General features: G+C 38.1%; 2 protein-coding genes across 13 annotated transcripts in view; both read right to left on the bottom strand.

Annotated features, from left to right (window-relative positions):
- PALS1 (protein associated with LIN7 1, MAGUK family member) overlaps nucleotides 1-5,448 on the bottom strand; it is a 99,534-nt gene extending 94,086 nt beyond the window's left edge. The window contains exon 1 of one of the 4 annotated variants that reach the window (XM_042989944.1): nucleotides 5,384-5,448. The gene's annotated coding sequence lies outside the window, so the exon portion shown is untranslated. Of the gene's footprint in view, nucleotides 1-5,261; nucleotides 5,341-5,383 lie in introns of those variants that run through there. The other 3 variants (XM_042989939.1, XM_042989943.1, XM_042989940.1) reach the window with 3 other exon arrangements.
- A 7,440-nt stretch (nucleotides 5,449-12,888) lies between these two features.
- Nucleotides 12,889-23,532, bottom strand: part of FAM71D (family with sequence similarity 71 member D) — a 34,607-nt gene continuing 23,963 nt past the window's right edge. For 4 of the 9 annotated variants that reach the window (XM_042989936.1, XM_042989935.1, XM_042989937.1 and 1 more), the window contains 3 exons: nucleotides 18,420-18,448; nucleotides 16,761-16,859; nucleotides 12,889-13,007 (listed from right to left, as the gene is read on the bottom strand). In XM_042989936.1, coding sequence (XP_042845870.1) covers nucleotides 12,985-13,007; nucleotides 16,761-16,859; nucleotides 18,420-18,448 — 151 coding nt within the window. In that variant the 3' untranslated portion in view covers nucleotides 12,889-12,984. Of the gene's footprint in view, nucleotides 13,008-14,761; nucleotides 15,927-16,760; nucleotides 16,860-16,898; nucleotides 17,180-18,419; nucleotides 18,449-23,532 lie in introns of those variants that run through there. The other 5 variants (XR_006218934.1, XR_006218935.1, XR_006218933.1 and 2 more) reach the window with 5 other exon arrangements.

Below are 23,532 nucleotides of genomic sequence, written 5' to 3'. Positions count from 1 at the left end.
AATGCTAATGTATACAAGTCAAAGAAAAATAACCCAAAATTACTTTTATTTGAAACAACTCCAGAGCTTTCCTAGAAATATGCAAGGCTAGTTCAACATTTGAAAATTGCTTAGTGTAAGTCACCATATTAACAGATTTCAGAAAAGATACCCACATGATTACCTCAACAGATACAGAAAAGGCATTTGACAAAATTCAACATCTACTCATGAAAAAACCCCAGGCAACCTCAGGGAAAATTTCCTTAACTTGATTTAGAGAATCTATGAAATTATCTACAGCTAACATCATATTTAAAGGTGAAAGACTGAATGATCTCCCTTTAAGACTGTAAACAAAGCAAAGATGTTTCCTTTCATCACTCCTATTCAAACATCTCATTAGAATGTGAGATGTGCAGTAAGTGCAATAAATCAAAAAAAGAAAAGGCATCAGATTAGAAAGAAACAGTTCTTTATTCACAGATGACATGACTGTCTACTTAGAAAACCCCAGGAAATCCACCAAAAAACAAACAAACACCCCTAGAACTAATGAACGAGTCTGGTAAAAACTGAGGGTACAAAGTCAATACAAAAAAAATCTATTATATTTCTATATACTAGCAATGGTCAATTAGAACCCATGCTTTTTTAAAAAATCATTTATAACAGGACCAAAAAATTGAAATACTTAAGTATAGATTTAATCAAGTACCTACAGGATTTATATGTTGAAAACTACAAAACATATATGAAAGGAAGACCTAGGTAAATGGAGAAAAATACTATGTTCTTACTGGAAAAACTCAATTTTGTTAAGATATCAATCATCCTTGTTTATCTATAAAACACAATCCCAATCAAAATCCTAGCATTTTTTTGTGTGTGGATATTAACAAGAGGATCCTAACATTTATATGGAAAGGCAAAAGAACTAAAATAACTAAAACAATTTTTAAAAATGAATAAATATGGAAGAACTCACATTACCTGATTTCAAGATTTGTTTTAAAACTATAGTAATCAAGACATTGTGATATTGGTAAAGGATAGACAAACAGATCAATGAAACACAAGAGTCTAGAAATAGGCCCATAAAAATGTAGTCAAATGTTTTTTGACCAAGAGACAAAGGCAATTCAATGGAGAAAGGATATAGTCTTTTCAACAAATGGTCATGGAACAACTGGACAAATAAATGAAACTCAACCCTAAATTCTCTTTATGTAAAAATTAACTCAAAAAGGAAAACAGATCTAAATTTAATATACATAAAACTATAAAACTTGTAAACAGGAAAAACCTTTGTGACATTGGGTTAGACAGAGTGCTTATATACAATGCCAGGAGATACACATACACACACACAAATACTGATACTTTGCACTTCATCAAAATGTAAAACCTGTTTTCAAAAAGCACGGTTATGAGAATGGAAAAGGCAAGCCACAAACTGGCAGAAAATCACTGCAAATCACCTGTTTGACAAAGGACCATGAAAAACTCAAAACTCATCATTAAGAAAATCCAATTTGGGGGCAGTGCAATCAGGATAGGGCCAGAGGGGAACAGAGGATCTGAAGCCGGCTCTGCGTTGACGGGCTGACAACAGTGAGCCCGATGTGGGGCTGGAACTCACGAACTGAGAGATCACAACCTGAGCTGAAATCAGATGCTCAACCAACTGAGCCACCCATGTGCCCAAGAAAATACAATTTTAAAATGGGCAAAAGATTTTGCTTCACCAGAAGATACACAGATGGTAAATAAGCATATGAAAAGATGTTCAACATATTAGTCACAAGAAAATGCAAATAAAAACCACAATGAGATAAGGCTACAAACCTATCAATGTAAAGGTAAAAAATCTGACCATACATAGTGATGAGGATGTAAAGTAACTGGAACATTCTTCACACATTGCTGGTAGGAATACAAAGTGGTTCAGGCTCTTTGGAAAAGTATGCTGTGTAACAAATTACCAAAGACTTAGTGGTTTAAAACAACACAAATTTATTATTTTCCAGTTCTTTTCATTAAAAATCTGAGCTGGTCTCCCTGGGCTATAATCAAGAATGCTGGCAAAGCTGTGTTCTGTTAATCCATTTCCTAGCCTTTTCCAACTTCTAAAGACCACATTCCTTTAGTTTATCACTGACTCCTCTCTCCATCCTCAAAACCAAGAACTCTTCATCTATCCCTCTGGTGCTGCTTCTGTTTTACATCTTTTTTTTTTCTTACTATACTGCTTCTCTCTTTCCCTTTTAAAAAGCACTTTCATGATACATCGGATCTACCTAGACAATCCAGGATAACCTCCCTATTTTAAAGTCAACTGATTAGCAACCTTAATTCCACTGCAACTTTATTTTGCCTTTACCACGTAACCTAATTTATTCACAGGTTCTAGGGATTAAGCTATCTTTGTGGGCCATTATTCTGCCTACCACACACCGGTTTTTAAGTTTAAACACACACTTACCATATGACCCAGAAAGGAAGACTTATGTTCACACAAAAACTGTTCCTAGAGATTTATAGCAGCTTTTTCATGGTTAAAAAAATCTTTTTAATTTAAAAAACTAACTCAAATATCCTTCAACTGGCAAATAAGCTAACTGTGGTAAATCCATACAATGGAATACTACATTCAGCAGTAAAACAGAAGGAACTGCTGATAGCCTCACAACACGAATGAATATCCAACTGTATTATGCTAAATGAAAGAAACAAGACTCAAAAGGCTAAATAAATACTAATTGATTCCGTTTATATGATAGTCTAGAAAAGACACACTCCAGGGGAAGGCAACAGGTCATTAATTGCCAAGGGTTACAGGTGAAAGAAGGGTTGATTACAGAAGAGCAGCTTAAGGGAATTTTGGGTGCTGGATCTGTACCCGATTTTGGTAGTCACACAGCTCTATGCATTTGTCAAAACAATTGTCCAAGAAAAAGCATTAATTTCATTTCATGTAAATTAAAAATAAAGTTAAAATCTTTTTAAAACAAAGAAAACAAAACATCATTTATCAGATTGGCATAAAATTAATTATCTGACCATGCCACCTAACAATTCCAAGTGCGGACAAGGATGACGTGTATACTGTTGGCAGTAATGCAAATTGTTACAACTTTAGAGGATAATGTGATAGCAGCTAGCAAAGCTGAAAATGCGCATCAACCTATGGCCCAGCAATTCCACCTACAGGTAGGTATACTTTCTAGGGAAACCCTCACACATGTGCTTGAGGGAACATGCACAAAGATATTCACTAAACATTGTTTAAAATACTGAAAATCTGAAAACAAAATAATTGAAAAACTGAAAGCAGTGAAGTAATTGCATTCAGTGGTTATTTAAAAAAAGAAAAGAAATGCAGGAAGATTCAATCGTGCTAGCTACATATATGATTTTGAGAAGAATAGTTTACTGGTTTGTTTATCTAACAATAGTATATAGTGAAAAGAGCACTGTACTTGGAATCTGGAGACAAGTATTCAGCATTTAGTCTCAACTTTGCCACTAATAAGCAGTCAAACTATGGACTCCTTAACTCTATAAACCTCACTTTCCTTTTCCTAGAAAATGAAGACGTTAAGCTATACAACACTAAGATTATTTCCAACTCAAGAATTCTATGATTCAATAAATATATAATCAAGAATTATAAAGAATCTATGTTGAGAAACTATTTTTTCTCAGACACCCTGAAATCAGAAACTATCAGAGAAACAGAACATCTTAGTATATTGATACATAAAATGGACCAAATTTCCTGGTTTGTGATGAACTTTTTAATCCAGATCATAATTTAGAAAGAGCATATAAACCGCAAAACCCACCATACTGACTTGGGTCACCCTCAGGTAAAATTCTCCCATTTTAATATTCTAAATCAAGTTAATATTATTAATGAGTCCACCTTTACTTGTCAAGTTCAGGTCTGTCTACCAAAAGTCATTTAGATACATGATAAAAATTATTTTTTTAAAAAAGATAAAATAATGAATTGCTTTTCGTATTTTTGCCTGTTCATCTATAAAGACCTTACATTATAATTTAATAGCTTCAGCCTACTACAATAGTTTAAAGAGCCTTTTAAAGTTTATTATGCCATGTCCACAGGGAACTAGTGAAAAAAAAAAAAAAAAACCACACACGCACACACACAGTAGTTCATAATTCAAAAAAAGCTTACTTAACAATTTCATTACCACCAATATTTAAACATCAAAGACACCAATAACCACATGTCATTTGCTCCTACTGCAGAATTTAATAGGTTATTAACTTCTGGTATATTCCAAAGGCATAATTAGGATACTATTATTAAAGCATGAGATTACTTTTTTAAAAATCAGAAATATTAACACCTTTTACCTCGTCAGGAAAATCAGTATTTCAAAAGTCCTGTTCTATGGGCTTTCCAAACCTAAATTCTTACAATTCTAAACAAGCACGGAGATAAAACACACACTTACATACTTCTAAAAACCTAGCTATCAGATTTTAATTTTAGCGCCACTGCCAAGAAAAACCTTCCGACCGAAACCTAAATTCCGTACACATTACTGTATGCCAATCAACTAAACAGAAGGTGAGTTGTTATTATTATTAGGAAGTTACATAATTTGCACCAAAGATTATTTAAAGCGTCTTTCATTAAATGAAGGTTACAACAATTTACAGGCTTCAAAGTTCACCTTGCAAACTTGAAGTAAATTATCAGAAACCATTAACGAGATTAGGGTTTTCTTTAAAAGTGGACACAAGGAAGTAGGAACTGTTTATTTGTTTAAAGAACGCAAAGAGCAGCCGAATACCAGGAGCTGAGTCAGGCAGAGGAACGCTGACTACATTCCGTCTTCTAAAGGAAAGTGTTCGCCCCGCCGATCTCCCCTTCCCGCTTTAGGGGGAGTCCCAGGAGTCGCGAACTCGGGAGCGGGGGCGCAGAGAAGAGGGGACTCCCTGCTGTGCCTCCGGCGTCTCGGGCCGAGCAGGCAGGAGCCCCCGCCAGGGTGGTCCCACGCCAAGGCAGAGGGAGCGGGCAGGGCCTGCCAGCGTTCCCCCCGGGGGACAAAGGTTGGGCTCACGCCCTGCGCCGCCAGCCCGCGGCTCCCGCCGCCTGGAGACGCCAGCAGAGCAGCCGCCGGTCCCGCCCGGGCAGTGCGAGCGGCGGGTGGGGGAGGGGACAAGCCCCGCCGCCCCTCCCCCGACGCGCTCCCGGGGACCTGTTGATTAAGATCTCCACACAGAGCCGCCGCTGGTCCTCTTACCTCTGCGCCACGGCGGCCGGCGATCCTCCCGCCCCGGCCGCTCCCACACACTGCACAAACGACAGCTCCCCTGCGGCACTTAAAATACCGGATAAAGAACCCAGAAACTCCCGATTCCCCACCTCACAATCCTTAGACCCCGCCTGCGCCCCACCGCCAGTCGCCGCCGTCACCGCCGCCACCGCCGCCAGCAACTCCGCCTCGAGACCGCGCGAGACCGGCCCCCGCGGCCGCCGCGAGACCGCGCACGCGCCCCCGGGACGCTGGCGCAGCGGGCGCGCCTATCCCAGTTCCCTCCTCGGCGCGCCCCGCCCGCTGCTAGGCCGGGAGGCTGGCGCGGTTCGCCCAATCCCGCGCCGGCGTGGAGGGAGGGCCCACTCGTTGGTCCGCCCCGCAGCCCCGAGCCGTGGGTCGCGCGCACTCGCGCGCCTCTAAGTGAGACCCGAGCTGCTTTTTGCTCGTCCGCGGGAGGCGACCGCTTTGAGGTTGAGCCGCCCGGCCCAGCCGTGTGGGGACGTGAGATTTCCCTGAGACTTAGTCCGACGCGGGCTGTAGTCGGGAGAGCCCTTGACCTTAGTCTCCCTGACTGCCCGTCAGTCAGCTCCTGAAGAAGATCTGATTCCCGTTGAGGCAATTCCAGTGTTCTGTGAGGCACGTCACACAATCTAACATTTGTTTAAAGAACCATGACATACTTAAACACCTGGATATGTGTAGCGTCCCACAGAATTCTCTGTTACGGCAGAAAACTCCAAAAAGCTAGCAGCTAGGACCGAGTTCTGAAAAACGGAAAGGAAGAAGGGCCACAGCTGTTTCACAAAACTCGAGTGAATGCACTTAGTTACCTGGGCCACCCCGTATGCAGTGCAAGGAAATCCACAAAAAGTCTCCAGGACTCCTACATCCAAAAAGGAAATAAAAAAAGGCGTGTATGTGACCTATTTTCTCTTAAATGCGTAAAGTAAATAATAATTCAAGAAGCTTCCTCTAAGCTCCTCGATGAGTTCTTCTTCCTCTGGCACAGGGTTTCCCATTCTTAGCGCTACTGAATTTGGACCAGCTAATTTGTCATGGGGGCTGTTCGGTGCATTGTAGGATGTTTAGCAGCATCCCTGGTCTCTCCCTATTGGGTGCCAGTAGTACCACTACCCCCATTGTTGACCAGCAAAATGTCTCTAGACGTTGCCAAAGGTCCCCTGGTGGCAAAATCACCTGCAGTTAAGAACCACTGATCTACCTGTTCAGAGAAATGTCCCCTTAGGAAGATAGTCACTCTTTACCCATATCTTCCAATTGCCTGGCCCCAAGCAGGTTTACAAAACACCACCGCCCAAATGAACCCTCCAGCTACCTAGCCTTGCTTCACCAGCTGCTTGGACTCCTCTGTCACAGGACCCCACCCTAATAGAATGGCGATCACTATCTGTGTGAGAGAGCAGCTACTGATCTCAAAATATGGGGAAATACCTTTCTAAAGTGCTTTCCAAATATTATTTTTGCTTCCTAAAGGTATTTTCGTTTTAAAAGAGGGTGGACCCAATGGCAGATAAAAAAAAAAAATGTATTCTCTGCTAAATATTACATTCCCAGAATCCCCAAATCATTCAAATTACTATCCTTGTGTGAAGAAGAAGAAGAAGAAGAAGAAGAAGAAGAAGAAGAAGAAGAAGAAGAAGAAAAGGTATAGAAAGTGGAGGTAAGGTGATTCTATTTGAGTTGTAGTTTTGATGATAACTAGTTCTGTGATTTGATGATAACTACTTCTGGGATACATGACAAGATTCCTGGGCCTAAATTTTCTCATCTGTAATATGTTTCTTGTTTCCGGGTTTTGTTTGTTTGGTTTTAGATTTAAAATTCTGGTAGCCTCTGTATATGGAATGTAACATGGATGGCTTAGGGGGTTAGAATATAAATATAGTATTCATCCTTAAAAAAGAATGAAATGGGTAATCTGTGGTTTAAAACCTCAAAAGAGTCATTCATTCTTGTCATAGGGAAGTTCACCCACCGAATCACTCTGGCAAATTTGTAACTAAGTATTTTGGGTGAAGTAGTAAAAGGCAAACTGTAAAGTCAAGTGTACAGTGGAAAGTAACGGCAGCAAATACCCTTCTGCCTTCCTTATTTTGGCATCTGCCAACAGCCTCTATTATATGTTTATATAATATAATGTTATACTATTTTATTTCATTAAAGTCTTGAGGAAATATGTTAATATTTCATTTCAGACATTTGCAACAGATCTGAAATCTCAGTTTTCAAGATTCTACCATTCACCATTATATGGGAAATCCTTAACTAAAGGTTATAATCAATATCCCTCTGGTTTTCTTACCTCTAGGCACTAGTTAAAGCTGTTTCCATAACTGAGTTAGCAGCCTAATCTCTATAATTGTATGAACCAGAGATCAGAAATATGTAAACTAAAAGAATACTCATTGATTCATGTATGTTATGAAATAAGCAATTAGTAGGTGAGTTCATTATTAACTACATATATTTAAAAAGTATAAAATAGCCAAAAAAAAGCAAACCAACAGGGGTGCCTGGGTGGCTCAGTTGGTTAAGCATCTGACTTCAGCTCAGGTCATGATCTCATGGTCTGTGGATTGGAGCCCCACGTCAGGTTCTGTGCTGACAGCTTGGAGCCTGGAGCCTGCTTTGGATTCTGTATCTCCCTCTCTCTCTCTGCCCCTCCCTGCCACCCCATGAATTTGCATGCACACTCTCTCTGTTCTCTCTCAAAAATAAATATTTAAAAAGTTAAAGAAAGCAAACCAACAAGCCCTGAAGTTTTTGAATTTCCTTGTGTTTAGTTATTATTTTGATGTGTTTCTTCACCTTTCATCTAGCTAAAAAAATTATGTCTCTAAGCTAAAAGCATTATGCAGTTGTTGCCATGCGGAATGAGAGGTCCCACTGTCTAAGGTTAGCGGCAGTATTATTTAGTACAGGTCAGTATCATTCAACTCAAATAGCTTTACTATTCACACATTAATTCAAAAAATATATGCTGATACTTGCTGTACTGTAAGGAATTAAAATGTGACAGTTCTCATCCGGGAGGAATTAACAGGCAGCTTGGGAGAGGGACAAGACAATCCCATATAGATAAAATACATTAGGAAAGTATGGTAAATGAAAATAAAGTGTTCTGTGGACTCAAAGGTAAAGTCTCATACTATGTAATGATGGGTGACAAAGAAAGGAATAGAGAATAAACTATTATGAAAATACCTTCAATAATAGAAAAACCAAGGTCTTGTACATGACTTTAAAAAGATGAGTAAAAAACGTTTATCAATTTAAATAGGTGAAGTACGCAAAGAAAAGTATGGGCTTATTATGGGAACAACAAGTATCAACCATAACGTCAGGGTAAGATATTCAGTATTTAGGATGTGAGTCATTTATCACACTTTCATTTGTACCTTACTTGGATGGTTCTGTGCCAGGCTGGGGATGAGTAGACACATAAAACATGGTCCTGGAAAAATTTTATTTTGAAGAGAGGAGGTAGACAAATTCGGAGCTTTGAAAAAATTTATTTTAATTTATTTATTTTGAGAGAGAGGGAGGGATAGAGAAATCCCAAACAGGCTCTGCATCGTCAGCACAGAGCCCCATATGAGGCTCAAACCCACGAACCATGAGATCTTGACCTGAGCGGAAATCAAGAATGAGACACTTAACCGACTGAGCCAACCCCTTGGAAATTTTTTAAATGAAGGAAAGATCAAGACTTAATGCCAAGAGAAAGGAAATCAAGTTTGTTCTCCTTGAAAATAGCTATAAAAATTTCCCGTATCTTTTCCTCACTAAGCTCCCAATCAAATCTCTATTTTGTCTGTACAACAAATCTTCGCTGCTGCTTTAATTCATATCTATATGTGAATATCTATGACTGGGAATGGGATGTTATCTGTGCTGAACTCCAGAGTTGAACTTAAATGCCTCTTTTATCCTCTCTTGGACTGACTCTGAGCTTTAACTCCACCACTGCTTCAAAATAACCTTTGTCAAAGTCATTAATTAGAGCCACTTTGTTAAATGCAAAGGTTAATGTTTGGTTCTCATCTTCTTTGACTTGCCAGCAGCATTGGATGCCACTGAGCATTTTCTCCATTTTATCCTCTGGGCTCTTGAAAAGAGCTTCTCTTCCTACCCACTGGAACCTCCTCCTCATCTCCTTTGCTGGTTCTTTATCTCCCTGAATGCTTAAAATTGGAGTGTCCCAAGATTCTAACATTCAGTGTTTACTTCCTCTCTGCCTGGCTTTCAATCCCAGCTCTACCACTTGCTGACCGTTTGATCAAAAGAAAATAATTTCTCCGAGATTCAGTTTCCTCATTTATAAATTAAGGATCATGAAAGTAGCTACCTACTACAGTGGTTGTAAAGACTGAATATATATGTAAAGTGCTTATAACAGCGTTCTACACTGAATGCATTAATCATTTGTCCTTTTTCTTATCATATTCATCGTTCACTCCCTACATGATTTCATCTGATATCATGGCTTTAAATTCCATCTATACACTGTCAATTTTTTTTTTAAGTTTATTTATGTTGAGAGAGAAAGAGAGGGAGGGGTGGAGAGAGAGATGGAGAGAGAGAGAGAGAGAGAGAGAGAGAGAGAGAGAGAGAGAGAGAGAATCCCAAGCAGGCTCCACGGTGCCTGATGCAGGGCTCAAACTCAGAAACTTTGAGATCATGACCTGAGCCAAAGTCAGACACTTAACTGACTGGGCCACCCAGGTGACCCTACACTGTCAATTTTAAATTGATCTCTCGTCTGAACTTCTGCTGCAAACTCCAGAATCATGTATTCAACTGTTGGCTCAACATTGCCGTTAGAATTTCTAATGAGCATTACAAATTTAACATGTCAGAACTTTTTTAGGAATAACTTCTGTCTAAAGATGATTGTTTTTGTTCCTAAGTGGTCCTCTGTGTGGTGTAGAAGGGAGAGAGTATGGCAAATGCAAAAAGAAAAAGGAAAAGAAAACTATTTGCTCTTTACCACCTCCTCCTATGCTTCATGGTTGATTTTAACTACTATAATAATTCCTCATTTATTTATTTATTTTTTAAACGTTTATTTATTTTTGAGACAGAGAAAGACAGAGCATGAACAGGGGAGGGGCAGAGAGAGAGGGAGGCACAGAATCTGAAACAGGCTCCAGGCTCTGAGCTGTCAGCGCAGAGCCTGACGTGGGACTCGAACTCACAGACTGTGAGATCATGACCTGAGCCGAAGTCGGATGCTTAACCGACCGAGCCACCCAGGCGCCCCAATAATCCCTCATTTAATTAATACAGCTGAGAATTAGAAGGCAGAAAGCTCCTTCAAAAGTCAAAATTAGTTGCACTTCACTTTTATTCCTGAACTGACAGAAGTCTCTGACAAGCTTAGATATCTTTTTTCTAACATCTAAGTGATTATAAGGTCTTATTATATGTGTGATTCTTTAATGGATGTGTCAGTTCAAAGCAAACATACCCCTGCCATGAGACAGGGTCAAGGAAGTCAGTCGGAGGAACAGTTTCTGATGGAAATTACAGATCAGATAAAGGAGGTAATTCTAACTAGGAATTTGCAAAAACTCAGTGGAAACAGATATCTGGGATTTACAAACTTTTTTCCTCATCAAAAAAACCCAAATCTTTAGAAGGTAAAATCCATTCAGTGGTTGTAAGGGGTGAGAGTAGGCTGGGGTGGGAGTTGGGGGGGGGCGTGGTTAATTGCAAATGGTACAAGGAAAGTGGTTCATTTAAATGAAAACATTTAGGGGCACCTGGGTGACTCAGTTGATTGAGCATCTGACTCTTGATTTCGGCTCAGGTCATGAACTCATAGAGAGAGACAGAGACGCAGAATCTGAAGCAGGATCCAGGCTCTGAGCTGTCAACACAGAGCTTTACGCGGGGCTCCAACCCACAAGCGGTCAGATCATGACGTGAGCCAAAGTCAGATGCTCAACTGACTGAGCCACCCAGGCACCCCTTCTATTTCATTCTTGATTGTGGAAATGGGAAAGAAATGCCTTTTACCTCTGGAGCAAAGATAAGAGGAGGAGTAATTCCCTGGGATTGTGGGCTGAGGGGAATGGAAAGAGGATTTTCCTGTCCAATAGAAATGTAATGTTAGCACATATGTAATTTTGTGAGATATTATTTAGTAACTAATGAAGAAAGTAAAAGGAAACATGAAATTAATTTATAAGTTTTAACCTGATATATCCAAAATACTGTAATTTAAACACATAATGAATATAATTATTGAGATATTTTCTTATTTTTTTTGTACTAAGTCTTCAAAATCTGATGTATATCATATACTGAAAATATATCTCAATTCAGGTGCTAAATTTTCAACAGTTAAAGTGAAAAAATGTAGCCGTACCAAAACAATAAATTTATGTTTAATGAAAAAATATTCTATGCTGCTTCAGCTTTTAAATTTAAATTTAATTACAATTAAAAGAAATTTAAAATTAAGTTTCTCAGTTGCACTAGCCACATTTCAAGTGCTCAGTGGCCACATAGACCCAGTTGCTACCATACTGGACCATATAGTTCTAGAGATTTGTCTGTGGGACAAGAAGGAGAAAATGGAGGTGAGACATATTCCTTGTTGCAACTCAGGACACAGTAGAAATACCAGTACAATTTGTGTGAAATTTGAGAGAGAGAGAGAGAGAGAGAATGAGAGAGAGAGAGAGAGAGAGAGAGAGAGAGAGAGAGAGATATCTTCTATGTATGTATCTTTTTTCCCTAGCTACATGATTTTGAACAAGTAACTTGGGTAAGCTCCACTTTCACCACCTATCTGTAAAAGAGAAAAGTAATAATACCCCTTTAGATTGTGAAGATTGAGAAAGCATGCAAAGCACATTGTAGAATGACTGGCAGCTTTTTGAAAAGGAGTAAGTGGTGGCTTTTAAAAATCCAAACTATTCTTTGGATAGGGACTGTATGTAATTCTTTTTCCATATTTAAAAGCATAGGAGTTTTAGGGGTGCCTGGATGACTCAGCTGGTTAAGCGTCCAGCTCTTGATTTCAGCTCAGGTCATGATCTCATGGTTCATGCGACTGAGCCCCACATTGGGCCCTGTGCTGATAGCACGGAGCCTGCTTGGGATTCTTTTGCCCTCTCCTGTGCCCCTCCCCTGTTGTGTATTTGTGCGTGTGCACTCTCTCTCTCTCTCTCTCTCTCAAAATAAATAAACTTTTTTCTTTTTTTTTAAGTATAGGAGTTTTAAAAAACCTGTTTGGAAGTGGCATTCATTGATTCAGCAAATACTGTCTCTCAGGCCATGTGCTCAACACTTAGAACACAAAGACTTAAAGACCATGGTCCCCCTTCAAGGACCTCATAGTGCTTAATGTTAGAAACAACACAGAGTTGGGCTAATGTCCAAGTGAGAAAAGTAAAACCAAAGAGAATAACAAATTTAACCAATAACTCCAAAGCAAAGAAGCCCTATAGATAAAAATTGAGTTTATAATTTGAAAATCTTAATAGTTCTGTATGTTTCTCTACTTTCCTTTAAAACTGATATCCCCTATTATAATAATCAAGATGTAAGAAATTAGATTGGCATGGATTTAAATACTTAATGATTGATTAGTAGTAGCCTTTATTTCTGCCACATGGAAGACACTGCCTTGTTTTTCTCTTCTGTTGGTTATTATTTCTTGAGTTGTTCTTATTTTTTAGTTTAGTAGTTTGTATTTATCTGCCAAAAAGATGGAAAAGTCAGTTCAATTCAAAGGTCTAAAACACAAAATATTTTTAAAGTTATTACTGTTAAGTGTAAAACATTAAAAAATTAAATATAAGTAAAATAAGTGATTGAAATAAGAAAAATTGCATTTTTAATATAGCTTCTCTTCTTAATCTAACAGTAAAGATCCTTTGGACAGATAAGATCTCATTTTTTAAATCTAGAGGTTGACGTGATGTTAAAGGAACCTCTTATAATTTCTTAAATTTTTTGTTTTTAAAAGTTGTTTCTACTCATATAAGAATCTAATAAATCAAGATGCCAAGATTAAGATTATGGGCTTTAGTCTTTAAAATTTATAGATGTGTCATTGAATTATTTGCAAGTCCTTGATCTGTCCTAGTCTGAGTCCTAAAATAAGTCATATATATATATATATTTACATACACATAATATATGCTCACTATAAATAAGGGGCCAAGTAACTTTCATACTTTCTCAGTTGTGATAATATGAAGTCTTGATTAGTACCCAAAATTTTTCACCATTAAAAAAAACATCTGGGGCACCTGGGTGGATCAGTCGGTTAAGCGTCTGACTTCAGCTCAAGTCATGATCTCATAGCTCATGAGTTTGAGCCCCATGTGGACTCTGTGCTGACAGCTCAGAGCCTGGAGCCTGCTTCGGATTCTGTGTCTCCTTCTCTTTCTGCCCCTCCCTGCTCATGCTTTGTCTCTCTCCCCCTCTCTCTCTCTCTCAAAAAAAAAAAAAAAAAAAAAAAAATTAAAAAAAATTTTTTTAATCATCTACTTTTTCTTATATATCAGCAGTTCACAGTTTAAATATCTGGGAGCCACTTTTTAAATTTTGGAAGCCAAGATTTAAATATGGTATGTATATTACTATTTTTGCCCTTCTTTGCATTTGCAGATCTCTCTTCATAAGACCCTGGGGTTTGAAATTTCATCATTATAGAAAATTATCAGTCAAAAGATGGGATCATTGTAGAATATGGAGTTATCTTTAAATGAATTTCTCTTTCTAAATGCTGTAATATATTGAGAAATGACAGGGGTTGGGACCCTCCCTAGGTACCAACACACATCACCCTGAGTGCCTCCTTTACTGTCCACCACCACCATAGAACAATATTAAGAGCACACTTATGGGAGGAAAGAAATGATGAAAGAACAGGCCTAGACGAAGGAGTGTGCAGAGAGGCCAGGGGGTATTGTGCATGGGCTTTTATCTTTTGGCTACACTGTTTTCCTCTGGTGCATTACATCTGGCCCATGGTGTGCATCTGGGTGAGTTCCTATTAATAAGTGCCCAAATGCTAAGCTGACTGTGGTGGCAGAGTGACACAGAAGAGTGGAAAGAAAGGTGGCACCTCAATTCCAACATCAGAGCCCAGATGAGATATGGCCATGTGGTTCCTGCCAAGGTTGGAAGAGTTTGAGGAGGGAACAAAGAGAAAGAATAGGGATGAGAATGATGGAATTACTTGTAAAAGCAGCAGCAAGTAATATTCTTCCAGTGCCTCACCTGAAGCTCCCCTAATCCCTGTGCGACATTACATTTTGACACTTGAAGGATTCTAGAGCAGAAACTACAATGAACCCTCAACATTCCATTCCACCTCTATTGTTACTACAATAGAAGCAATAAGATTCAATGTCAAAAGATTCAATTTATTGACAACTTTTTGTGAAAGTGTCATGTCTGTCCTTTATCATCTATAGCAACTTATAATTGTAAAAAATTACCTTTAGGTTGTCTTACATGTTTTTTTCCATTGGCCTTTTCTTTTCTGTTTTACTTTCCTTTCCTCACATCCATTCCCCTGAGAAAGGGGGAGACAGATGAGGCACAAGTTTGAGGGAAGTAAAAGATTTGACATGAGAGGAGGGAGCCAGAGGGCGAAAAGAAAAATAGTGAGGAAAGTGAAACAGAGATCATTAGAGAGGGGAAGTGAAGAAGAAAGAAAAAAAGCCAAAAGCAAGAGAGAAAAGCACAGGAGAGAGAACTCAATTTGGTCTTAAATTTAAAAATGTCTTTATTTTTCCCAATGGAGCCCATTGTTAAATTTCACAGTTTCCTTGTTAGGGTCCTCCCATCCTTTCTCTTTTTTAGACTGGGTTTCATAAACAGAATGAACATGGCTGTTTAAGATTGCAAGGAATTTGATTTGCAATAGTTAAGAGGAAAGTGGAAAAGAAAGATGGATATAAATGGGGAGGAAATTCCCGGTGTTTGGTAGCAGTTTTCCCTTCTCTATTTCTTGGATGTCTATCCTTTGTCTGATTGCTTTCCATCTTGGGAAAATACTATAGGATCAAAGGTAAGCCTAAGTTTGGGCTCAGCGTAAAGAGATCAACAGAGCTAAAGTGAGTAAAACCTAGATAGGTAAGAAATTAAAAGTCAAGAAAAGGGACAGATGGACCCAGATCCTGAGAGACAGTGTTAGCCTAGGCTCTTTCCTGCAGCCTTTTCATGAAAACAGTACATTCAGAGTCCACTTTACCCAAAGCCTTACTCAGAAAGGAGTAAAAGTGTCCTTTTGTCAAACTGCTGAGTGGTTTGAGACATGAATAAGAGACCATGGTCCTCAGGTAGCATTGCCTGGAGTTGGGTGAATGTGAATCTGACCAGGTTAATAGGACCAGGGTTTTGTTTTATTGCAGTGGGGAGCAGTTACTATTCTGGCTACTGCCTAGAATAGAAATCAGATTCACAGACTCATTTTTAGTCTACATTTAGTCTAAATTCAATGGAACAAGGGATTAAGATTCTACTAATCCTTGCTCTTCTTGGGGTAAAAAGTGTTAAGTGTGAGTAAGGGTATGAAAGGGGAAAAAGAAGTGATTTAGAGGACTGTAAAAAGGGGGAAAGAAATGCTAAGCAGAGGGAAAATCAAAATACTATGCAAGCCTAAGTAAGGAAAAATGGGAAGACAGGAGAGAAAAGTGGAAAGAATAAGAAAGTATATGAAAAAAAAAAACCAGGAAAAATAATTAATACTTTGTGAAAACTGCAAGCCAAATTTGTATATTGTACCATCCTCATGATTTAACAAGCTGAGTGTGACAAACGTCACTGCATGTTTGCTCTACCTTTGCTTAGCTCCTGATTCTCAGAGCCCCATTTTAAGCTGCCTGCTAAATTTACAAAGATGGGCCACCAAGACCATAAACATGTCAGCTTATAAAGTCATAACAGCTGAAAGGGTCTTGGGACAGCTAACCATGCCCTCTTCAATTCCTCACCCATATGCACACATATTTGGCAGCTGAAGAAGCCTGAGGTCCAGAGACATTAAATGACACATCCGTGGAACAGAGGAAGTGCAGTTAGAACTCAAACCTAGGGCTTTTGATTCCAGGTGCAGTATTTAATAGCTGGTTTCTTCATCATTGCCTTCCAGATTTCCTGTAATTCATTTTCCCAGCTTGTTTCATGGACTCATTACCTCCTAGTTAAGTTGCCTCTCAAACTCTGTCATCCTCAGTTGTTTTTTTTGTTTTTGTTTTTTTCTCTTGTCCCCACAAGTAGTCAGCCCAATAAATCTTGTTAACTGCATATTCACATCCTTGTTTCCATCTGGCTTTTTTCCCCCCCCTAGGTTCAAGACTGACACATTTCACCCTGGACCATTATAATGATTTCCTACCTGTAGCCTGCTGCAGCTCTCTTAGAGATTGCAGTCAGAGTAATCGTTCTAAAACATAACACTCGTTTCGTTATTTGTCTTTCAGTGGCTCTTACCTGCCAAAAGGAGGTCTGTACTATCGAGACTCCTTAGATGACCCAAGACTTCCATAATCTGGATCCTGCTTTGCTTTCCAGCTGCATCTCTCACTATTCCTAAATTGAATATGCCCAACACTTATTCTTCAATTTTGCTCTTACTGTATCCTGTACCCAGGATATTCTTATTTCCCTTTTCCTAACTCAAAGACTGCTTCCTTCATAGACTCTTTCATGATTTTCTCTCTTGAGCTAAAACTATATTCTCCATTTTTCTCTGAAAGCACCTATAACATTTTACTTTATGTTACTTGGGCTCATCTCTTGAGGCCAGGTGATGTCCTACTATGTATTTTTAATCTCTCTCAGAGTCTGCCACGGTGCATCATATATAATAGATAAGGATCAAATGCTTCTTCAGTTCAACAAAACTAAGCCTGTGCCAGAAGACAGGTGAAAGAATCAGTCACATATGGAATGAAAATAAATGTATCAATATCCTACATTAATTATAAATTCCCAATGCATAAATAACTAGTGCTTCAGAATGTATGTTGTATGTGATTGTACTAATTATGTGCTAATCATATGCTAACATACTAATTATCAGTAATAAGGCTGCTGCAAGATTTATCCTTGCTTTTAGAAAGTAAGACAAAAATATCTGGCTATTGGACATCTCTAGAATTTCTATAAATTTACTGTGATTTCGTTTTGAAATACAACTTAAGGAAAAATTGGTAGGTGAAAATTCTATATATTGCAAAGGAGATTTTGCATTTTTCTTATAAACTACAATGGCATTTCCCTACAATGTTCCCAGGTTCAATACTGTAGATTGGAACTTCACATCTCAGTGAAGTTCATCTGGTACTTTTGGACACCAAAGCTCAGTGGTAAGGTCTACAGACAAAAATCCCATTTATATAAACACTATCTTCTAGTTGTTTGCTCTTCTTTGTAGGACTCTTGCAAATGTGACTGAGAATGCCTTCACGGATTCTTGGATTTTAAAGCAGAAGTATTTTTTTTTCTCTCCATGATGTTCTTTTATGTGCATGACTGGAGCTGAGGCCTATCCACCCCTCAACTTAAACAGTAACTTAGAAGTAGGTCAGCAGCAAGCAAGGGGACAGATCTCCACTGGTGCCATATGACAACCCCCATGTTAAAAACTTGTTGCTAAGAAGTTAAAAGATCCTCAGACATGAGAGTATGTAAAGAAACAACTGCTGAATAAAACATTAAATAGTATCACCCGACAGCAAAGCGGAGCCCCAGATACAAGTAAGGACTATACAATTGCAGATTTACCAAGAAATTTAGTGGTAGACCACTTTCCTTCCAAACCAGCAAGGATACAAGACCCTACTGTTTGGGTTCTGCCTGCTGAGCAGGCCTGGGAGTGGTTCATGCTCAGTGAGCTGGATTCAGGGAACTGGGAAACTGACTCTACCAGCACAGAAAAAGTGCAGTGATGCCTACCACTTGCAAGATAGCATGAGGACAGGCTTTGAAGAATAGTTCCTGCATGGTGGGACTCTCAGAATGGAGCAAAGGGGACACATCAAAACATCTAGCTGGATTCCTTTGCTCATAACTACTTTCTTCCAGGACCCAGGGTTGACTACTGGATACCAGAGATCACAAAGAAATGTAGTGGAATTTGTTCCATACCTGAAGTGCCTGAATCAGTTCTCATGCTCCTGCAAAAATAAACAGCACATTTCAAAATTTTGCCAGTGTAACCACAAATATTTAGAAAAGAATTACTAAGTAGGAGGTAACTGGCCTTTCCTAAATGCTTTGTAGGTGGTAATGAAACATGTGTAGCAAGCTAGGGTATTACATTATTAACACATATTAGAGTAAAATTACCTACAATTCTGTCAACATGCAAGCTATCCAACCTGTAAAAACCATAAAAGTGAATAGTATATAATGACACATAATCTATTTTTATTTTCTCTATCACCTGTCATTCGGTGAGGCTGTGGGCATCCCTATCCTGCTGCCTCTCCAGCGTTGGAAAACTCATTTGGGGCTGAGGCAGAGAAGCTAATCGCTGCTGCTCAGGGGCTTCCATAGAGTCTATTGTGTTGGGAATATAGGCCCTCATAGAGACATGGGAGAAATTCTGGAATAGATGGATGCCTGGGGTTAGAAGGTGCCCACCTCTTCTGGCTTCATCACAATCTCTATGGCCCTGATGGAGGTGACAGCGCTTGGGAATCTTGCAGGCAAATGACATGCTCAAGTATTTGCCTAAGTTAGTACTTGGTTAGTTTACTTAGTTTACTGGATAAAATAGAAAACTATCTGTCAGGTGTTCAGACCATTTCACTTTCGGAAATGCTTTTGGATAACTAAGCTTTTGGATGTCTTTGGACAAAGAAGCTTTCTGCATTCCTGATTTTTAAAATTAATAACAATAATTAAAATACTTGTTTTCTTAACCTCATTAGCATGCTAAAACAAATTTTCACCAAATCTTTGTTTCTTGGCTACATTTTCAATAAATATTTTGGAAGCATGGCTGTTTGAGTAAAAAAAAAAAAAGCATTTGGGAAGAATAATTACCCTCAGATAATAGCTTCCCAGATAAATGTATAAAGACATAATTATGATCCATTTTAAGAGGTCTGGCAAATACATCCAGTTGGAGGTCTACAATGGATCTATCTGAAATAAAGGTAAATTAGTCATTTTCTAAGGCATTTGCAAATAAATTCTCTTGTAGCCTTCACCAAATAGGTCAGTGATTTATTTTATTTATTTATTTTTTTTTAGGTTTATTTTATTTTATTTTATTATTTTTTTTTATTTTTTAATATATGAAATTTACTGTCAAATTGGTTTCCATACAACACCCAGTGCTCATCCCAAAAGGTGCCCTCCTCAATACCCAAGGTTGAGCTTAATGATAAAAGTTTTTGAGACTGAGAAATATTAAGTAAATGTACTTTAAAAAATCGGTGCAAAATTAAAATGAAGCCTGATATTATCCTCTTTAAAACAAAGGAAAGAGTCACAGTAGCAATAGTGTCAAGGTATAAGAAGGAATAGAAATAGAAATGCTCTATAAAGTAAATCCTAAGGTAATGTTATAGAAGTCTCCATAGTCTTTCATTCATTCAGATCGAAACTGCTCAGTTTACATTTTAAAACTAATACATCTGAGGGCAAAATATTCAACAAGCTCATTGTTTAATTTTTTTTTCATTTTCCCAAAGTACGCAGTTATAAAAATGTCACTGAAATCCATGGTCTTGGAGATGAAAACTAGATAGAACTTACTTATCACTTTCAGTGTCTTGACTTAATTTTACAAATGTTCCAGGAATAAACTGAATTCTATTCTGTTCTAGGATATTACACCTTTCATTCATAATGAACATTCTCAAATTAGGCTCTGGCTAGTAATTATGTTCCAGATGCAAATAGGCAATAAAAAAAGAACCCATACTTGATTAAATTGGGGTTAAGAGGATTACTTGGAACCCACATTTGTTTTTTGCTTTGTTTTTCTTTCTTTGTCCCCAGTACAGTCAGCAGAGAGAGGAAGCTGAGAGACTGAAAGGCAGAACCTTGAAGAAATTGGGATTTGTTAACCTTCACGATCCTTTTTATCTGTTAAATTCTATGATTTTTGCCATTTATATAGGGATTCATTTTCTCATTGTTTCTAATAGTGATCATAATAGTTAAACAAATCTTTGCACCTACAGAACATTTTACATCCTAAAAATTTAAGTTATCCTTATACTTTTTAATATTTTAGTTTTATTTATTTATTTTTTAGTTTTTTTATGTTTTGAGAGAAAGAGGGAGAGAGTAGAGGAGGGGCAGAGAGAGAGAGACGGGGAGAGAGAGAGAGAGAGACGGGGAGAGAGAGGGAGGGAGGGAGAGAGAGAGAGAGAGAGAGAGAGAGAATCCCAAGTAGGCTCTGCACTGTCAGCACAGAGCCAGATGATTTCAAGATGTGTGGTTCTCCTAAGGATCACCCTTATTCCTTTGCTTTCCTTGACCCCTCCTTGGCCAGGAAAAAAGGTTAAAAAGAAAGCCAGCTTTGAGTAATTAATCGTCAGTTGCTTAAGATATTTTTGAGTAAAGGTTTTTGGTGTTGTGCTTTTTTGAGCCAGAATAGCCAAATTTCTTTTATCTACACTATTGGAAATGAAATGAATTATTAGTGTTAATAATGACAATTTACTGGGCATCTAATGTGTCCCGAGATCGTTCCATACTTTTATTGCTCTATTTCTAAGAATGCTGCAACACACTCAGGTGCATTTACTGTTTCCATTCCGTTCCACTCCTTTAAGGAGTCCTCAGGATGTACTTATATTCGACTTCACCATGCTTTCTGTCATTCACTGTAGCAGTAGATTAAAATTACATAAGAAACACGAACAAGTCTTGACCCCTTGCAGAAGAATGTCTGAACTCTATCCAGGACAAATGGCCTGATGCTTGTTTTTGAGAAGATTCCAAGGAGAAAGATTCTACAACCTCCAGAAATTAGTTCCGTTGTTTATTAATATCCAATCAGTAATATGCATTAATGCTTTTTTTATAGATTGGTTGATTGTCTGCTATATTGTTTTACTACATAATAAAGTTTTATTTGTAAACTGTTTAGTTAAAATAATTTTCAGTTTAAATCCACCTTTTTAAATTTAGCCTTTAAATTTGGACTTCCTCATATGCTGAAGATGGTAATTGTCACCTGTTCCCATTTTCTTCCTCAATTTAAATAGCCTTGATTTCTTCCCTGCATTAAAAAATATTTAAGTTTTGTGCCCCCCTCCCCACCCTGGGTTCAGTTTTTGGATAGTATAGTAGAAAGATTACTTCAGAGGTATAGTATCATCTTTCTACTGTATTCAATGTAAGTCAAAGCTATGTTAGATTTATGTTCAGTCTAATCTAGAATCTGAATCCTCCCTTCCATCTCTCCCTTTCTCTCTTCCTTCCTCCCTACCTTTCCTCCCTCTTTTAATCTATTCTTTTTTTTTTTTTTTTTGAGTAATTACCAAGCGCCTGGCATTGTGAAGTTTTTAATATCAGTTTATTTAATCCCTGTAACAACTACATGGTTAGTGTTATTTTCATTTTACAAATAAGGAAACTGAGACCTGAAAAAACTAATTTAACTTGCCCTAGAGGAGGCAGAATTTGAACCCAGGGTTGTCTGACTGCAAAGGTCATTGTCTAGCTGCTGTGTCTTCCAATTAATGCATCCTAGCATCAGTTTTGATTTTTAAATTATGCATGTAATTAATTGTACAATAAAAGTTTAATGGAAACATCTATCAAAAGCTACAACAAATATTAATTCCTTTAATCACCAACTATGTCCAAACACTCTGGTTTCTTATCATCCTGTCTGCAGAAATAAAATACCATTGTATATACATTTTTCAGAATTTCACACTTCCAGTTTGCAGTTCCTTATAGTCATATAGGTCTTTTTATTGAAATTTTCTGATTCTTTTCCTAATGGGGACCTGCTGTTTCACTAAATTAACATACTATTTACTGGTTAGCTATTCTTCTGCCAGGGGTTGTTTGGATTGCTTTCAGGTTTTAATTACAAAACAGTATGTTCAATTAAATTATTTTCTGTTTCAAATTACTTCTTTGCTACATGTTCCTTTAAGTCAAGGGGTATAACTATTTGTAGTGTGAATTGCCAAATCCCTCTGTAGAAAGTTCCCACCATTTACAGTGTCCCCATCAATATTAGATGTAGTTAACATCTAATCAAAAGCCAAATGGTAAATGCTTAACTTGTATTTCTTTAATTATTAGTGAGATTGATCCCTCACTAAGTGTTTATTTGTCTTCTGGAGTAAATGTTCTATTCATAACTTTAAACCATTTGTTAATTGGATCCTTCACAAATTTCCATCAGCTACTTATATATATGGAAGGTAAAACCTTTATAGATTATTTATTATTATTCTTTTTCCATTGTATTGTTATGTATTTATTAAAATGATTTTTTTGGCAGATATTTATAATTGTTTTGCAATCAATCAACCTGAACTCTATTCTTTCAGAGCCCCACCTTGCTTTCAGATCTCTGTCCTTCCTCAGAGAAGCTTCCAGACCACTATAAGATATCCTTCCTCCTCCTCAAATCACCCCCTATTCTGTTATCCTATTTTTGTTTTGGGGTTTATTTTTGAAGCTTTTTTTTAATGTTTATTTTTGAGAGAGAGAGAGAGAGAGAGAGAGAGAGCACACGCACATGCACGTGCAAGTGGGATAGGAGCAGAGAGAGGACAAAGGATCCAAAGTGGGCTTGGTGCTGATAGCAGCAAACCAATGTGGGGCTCAACCTCACGGACCGTGAAATTATGACTTGACAGAAATCAGAAGCTCAGCTGACTGAACCATCCAGGTACCCCGTTTTATTTTGTTTTTTAATGTTTATTTATTTATTTTGAGAGAGAGCGTGAGTGGGGGAGGGGCAGAGAGAGAGAGGAAGAGAGAGAATCTCAAGCAGGCTCCCAGCTGTCAGCACAGGGACTCAGTCTCACAAACCATGATCTCTCTGTGAGATCATGACCTGAGCTGAGATCAAGAGTCATACACTTAACCTGACTGAGCCACACAGGCACCCCTCTATTTTTGTATTTATCACAGCACATGCCAGCTGGCATAATGTATTTTATTTGTGTATTATCTAGATCCACTAGAATGAAACATCCTATAACTTATATTCACAGCTGTATCCCCAGTTCCTAGCACAAAGAAAGTGCTCAGTAAATATTTTTGAAAG

This window comes from Panthera tigris, chromosome B3 (genome assembly GCF_018350195.1).
Source record: "Panthera tigris isolate Pti1 chromosome B3, P.tigris_Pti1_mat1.1, whole genome shotgun sequence".
Classification (NCBI taxonomy): Eukaryota; Metazoa; Chordata; class Mammalia; order Carnivora; family Felidae; genus Panthera; species Panthera tigris.
Note: the sequence above shows the minus strand (reverse complement) of the source record. Positions and strands in the feature narration are given on the sequence as shown.